This window comes from Sinocyclocheilus anshuiensis, unplaced genomic scaffold, assembly GCF_001515605.1.
Source record: "Sinocyclocheilus anshuiensis isolate Anshui unplaced genomic scaffold, SAMN03320099.WGS_v1.1 scaffold1514, whole genome shotgun sequence".
Taxonomy (NCBI): domain Eukaryota; kingdom Metazoa; phylum Chordata; class Actinopteri; order Cypriniformes; family Cyprinidae; genus Sinocyclocheilus; species Sinocyclocheilus anshuiensis.
The window spans coordinates 57,114-61,511 of NW_015546148.1; the positions used below are offsets into that span (position 1 = coordinate 57,114).

Below are 4,398 nucleotides of genomic sequence, written 5' to 3' on the forward strand. Positions count from 1 at the left end.
AAAAAAGATATGTTTTAAGAGATGATTTAAAAGAAGATAACGTAGGGGATGATCTGATGGATAAAGGCAAAGAGTTCCAGAGCGTAGCACCTAGAACTGAAAAAGCCCTGTTCCCTTTAGATTTTAAACAAGATTTTGGGACAATCAATAACTTCTGGGAAGACGATCTAAGCGTTCTCACAGGAGAGTAGAAATGGAGAAGATCTGAAATGTAAATTGGGGCAAGACCATGAAGTGCTTTAAATACAAAAACTAAAACCTTAAAATCAACTCTGAATTTAACAAGTAACCAGTGAAGTGAAGCTAACACAGGCGTAATATGCTCCTTTCTTTTTGTCCCTGTCAAAAAGCAAGCAGCGGCATTCTGTACCAATTGTAAACGTGATAGTGAAGACTGGTTAATTCCAGCGTAAAGAGCGTTACAGTAATCCAGCCTGGTTGAAAGTAATGCATGAATAACAACCTCTGAATCATTAAAACTGAGAAAACGTTTCAGCTTGCGAAGCCCCTTAAGCTGCAAAAAACTGGCTCTGACTACAGAGTTAATTTGTTTGTCAAATTTCAATTCAGGATAAAAAATAAATTTTTAACCTCTTCACGGATGTTTTCTTCAAAAGGGCCCAGAGTAGGTCTTATATTATGTAAAAGGTGAGAAGGGCCAAACAATATAACTTCAGTCTTTTTTTGATTCAACTGTAGGAAATTAATTTCCATCCAACTCTTGATCTCCTCTAAACAAGCCAACAAGGAGGACACTGAATCAGGACCTGATTTTAGAGGAAAATAAAGCTGTGTGTCATCTGCGTAAATGTGGTATGAAACTTTATGAGACTCAAATATAAAACGAGGAGGGAGCAAATACAGGGAGAATCAAATTGGACCCAAAATAGAGCCCTGGGGTACCCCACAACTGATGGGAACTGAGCTTGATGAAAATTCACCAATTTCCACCGAAAAGCTCCTATTTGTGAGATACGATGCAAACCAGTCTAATGCAGTGCCACAAATGCCAAAATCAAGATTTAATATTTTTAACAGGATGCGGTGATCTACTTTATCGAAAGCCACGCTCAGGTCCAGTAATAAGAGAATAGTACAGTTACCAGTGTCTGCAGATAACAAGAGATAATTTACTACTCTTAAAAGAGCTGACTCAGTACTATGTTTTGCTCTATAGCCAGACTGAAAAGGATCCAAAATATCATTAGAGTTTAGGTAGAGGGAAATCTGGTTGAATACAACCTTTTCCAAAACTTTGTGCAGAAATGGCAGTTTTGAAATAGGCCTATAATTATTTAATTCAGTGGGATCAAGATTCATTTTTTCTTGAGTAAAGGCTGGACCACAGCATGTTTAAGGCAGGAAGGGACAATGCCTGTCTGTACAGAACCATTAATAATAGAAAGTACGCTAGGCAAAACAGAGGGCAGAACATCCTTCAGCAGCTTTGTAGGAACAACATCACAAGAACAAGTAGTTGATTTCATATTTAAAATAATTTGTCAAATTTCAATTCAGGATAAAAAATAAATTTTTAACCTCTTCACGGATGTTTTCTTCAAAAGGGCCCAGAGTAGGTCTTAAATTATGTAAATGGTGAGAAGGGCCAAATAATATAACTTCAGTCTTTTTTTGATTCAACTCTAGGAAATTATTTTCCATCCAATTCTTGATGTCTTCTAAACAAGCCAGCAAGGAAGACACTGAATCAGAACCTGATTTTAGAGGAAAATAAAGCTGAGTGTCATCTGCGTAAATGTGGTATGAAACTTTATGAGACTCAAATATAAAACGAAGAGGGAGCAAATACAGGGAGAATAAAATTGGACCCAAAATAGAGCCCTGGGGTACTCCACAAGTGATGGGAACTGAGCTTGATGAAAATTCACCAATTTCCACCGAAAAGCTCCTATTTGTCAGATACGATGCAAACCAGTCTAATGCAGTACCACAAATGCCAACCTCAAGATTTAATCTTTTTAACAGGATGTGGTGATCTACTGTATCGAAAGCTGCGCTCAGGTCCAATAATAAGAGAATAGTACAGTTACCAGTGTCTTCTGCAGATAACAAGAGATCATTTACTACTCTTAAAAGAGCTGACTCAGTACTATGTTTTGCTCTAAAGCCAGACTGAAAAGGATCCAGAATATCATTAGAATTTAGGTAGAGGGAAATCTGGTTAAATATAACCTTTTCCAAAACTTTGTGCAGAAATGGCAGTTTTGAAATAGGCCTTTAATTATTTAATTCAGTGGGATCAAGATTCATTTTTTCTTGAGTAAAGGCTGGACCACAGCATGTTTAAAGCAGGATGGAACAATGCCTATTTGTAAAGAGCCATTGATAATAGGAAATAAACTAAGCAAAACAGAGGGCAGAACATCCTTAAGCAGCTTTGTAGGAACAAAACCACGAGAACAGGTAGTTTGTTTCATATTTAAAACAATGTTCAACAACTCAGAAAGTGAAATAGCTTGAAAGTTTGAAAATGCAGAGGAGCTAATATTTGCATATTGAAAATTCTGGGATAAATTACAAGAAATCTGCACCCTGATAGAAGCAATCTTGTTAATGAAGAAGTTACAAAACTTCTCACATAACTCCAAGCTAGGATCTGGGCCAGTTGGTCTAGATGGGTTTAAAACAGAATTTAGCGTAGAAAACTAAATCTTTGGACAATGAGAATTTTTTGTAATTAAATTGGAAAGATATTTTATATAAATATAAAATAACTATATATAATATTTTGAGTCCGTTTTTAGATTTTCTGTTTTAATTTTAATTTTAGTTAAAGTTTGAGTAATTTCATTTTATTACTCAATTTTGTCATTTTTAGTAGATTTGTTTTTTATGCATTATATATTGTTTTTATTAATTTCTATATTAATTTTGGTTTTAAGTAACAAAAAAGTTTTCAATGTTTTTTCTTTTCACAACGTTTAATGCAAGCAGTAAAATACAGTAAATGTCTAGTTAAAGCTTTCTGCACTGTCTTCACAAAATTAATGAGTAAAACTATATTTAATAAAATATTTTATATTATGTATAATATTAAGATAGCATATTTAATAATATGCTCAATTTTTACCTATAGATATTTGTACTAATACATTTTAATTCATGAAAAATTCCATGCGAGGATTCAGTGAGCGCAAACAAATAATCTCCCTATAACAAATCAATTCACTTAAATGGACAGTTTGAAGTGAAATTAATCAAACTTACCAAATGTAATTTTTATCATATTTAAGTTAAGACATATTTAAAAATTTCTGAACTGATATTAAATATAATAAATATTCTTTGTCTGAACTGAGTGGCGGCAAAGATCATGAAATTAGTCCAATAGCATGATTTTTGTCAACTAAAAGAATAACAATTAAATAAGTGTTTTATATTGCTCAGCCTGCAGTAGCTCCGCCCACAGTGTAATTCTATTGGTCACAAATCCCACAAAGCTGCATATTAAACATCAGGTGCATTCTGATTGGCTGTTGTTTTGATGTTCTGTGACATTCTCTCTCTCTGCAGTGAACGGTAATGAAGTTCAGTCATCTGTCATCACTGAGAAGTATAAAGTGGGGAAGGTGATCGGCGATGGAAACTTCGCTGTAGTCAGAGAGTGTGTGGAGAGGTAACTAGAGAGACATTATCTATCAAACTAACTGCAGAGGTTGCATGTATTCGCTGTGAATGTCATGTGTGCTGGTCTCAGGTCTACAGGACAGGAATATGCGCTGAAGATCATTGACAAGGCCAAATGCAGCGGCAAGGTACCACTTCAAACACTTTCCTCTTAAACAGTAAAGTGACTAATTAAAATACCTCATCAGCTCTTCTGCTGTCTGAAGCCTTTCCCTCTTTCTTCATTTCATTCATATTGTTGAATAAGGATCCTTTGAGATTATCTGAAATGCGTATAGATGTATTCAGTTATTATTTCCAGATAAAACAGGAAATTATGCACTTTTTTGAATAAGCAATACCCAATAGCCTTCAGTTTACATTAAAGTTCACATTAAACTTCAAATGAGTAAACTTCAAACTGAATTATGACTCTACTGTCTTCTGTAGAGCTGCTTTACAGCTGAAAATGAAATTTTGTTTTTATTTCAAGTAACAAAAAGTGTTTTTTTTAGTAAACTAGTAAACATTTTCACATATTCATTCACTCACTACACAACAGTGAAACACAGCAGAGATTCTGATTGGTTGACTGGTGTTGACAGGAGCACCTGATAGCCAATGAGGTGGCGATACTGCGCAGGGTTCATCACCCCAGCATCATTATGCTAATAGAGGAGCTGGACACGCCCACTGAGCTGTATTTGGTGATGGAGCTGGTGAAGGTCAGTCAGCCGCACACACACACACACACACACACACACAAACACA

The 4,398-nt window shown here is 35.1% G+C and overlaps 1 protein-coding gene across 1 annotated transcript in view; it reads left to right on the top strand.

The window, feature by feature from the left end:
* The window catches only part of LOC107701240 (serine/threonine-protein kinase DCLK2-like), a 21,884-nt gene that overhangs the window by 8,560 nt on the left and 8,926 nt on the right, over window positions 1-4,398 (top strand). The window contains exons 5-7 of the mRNA XM_016503203.1: window positions 3,535-3,637; window positions 3,719-3,776; window positions 4,233-4,368. Of these exons, the coding sequence (XP_016358689.1) occupies window positions 3,535-3,637; window positions 3,719-3,776; window positions 4,233-4,368 (297 nt within the window). The remainder of the gene's footprint in view (window positions 1-3,534; window positions 3,638-3,718; window positions 3,777-4,232; window positions 4,369-4,398) is intronic.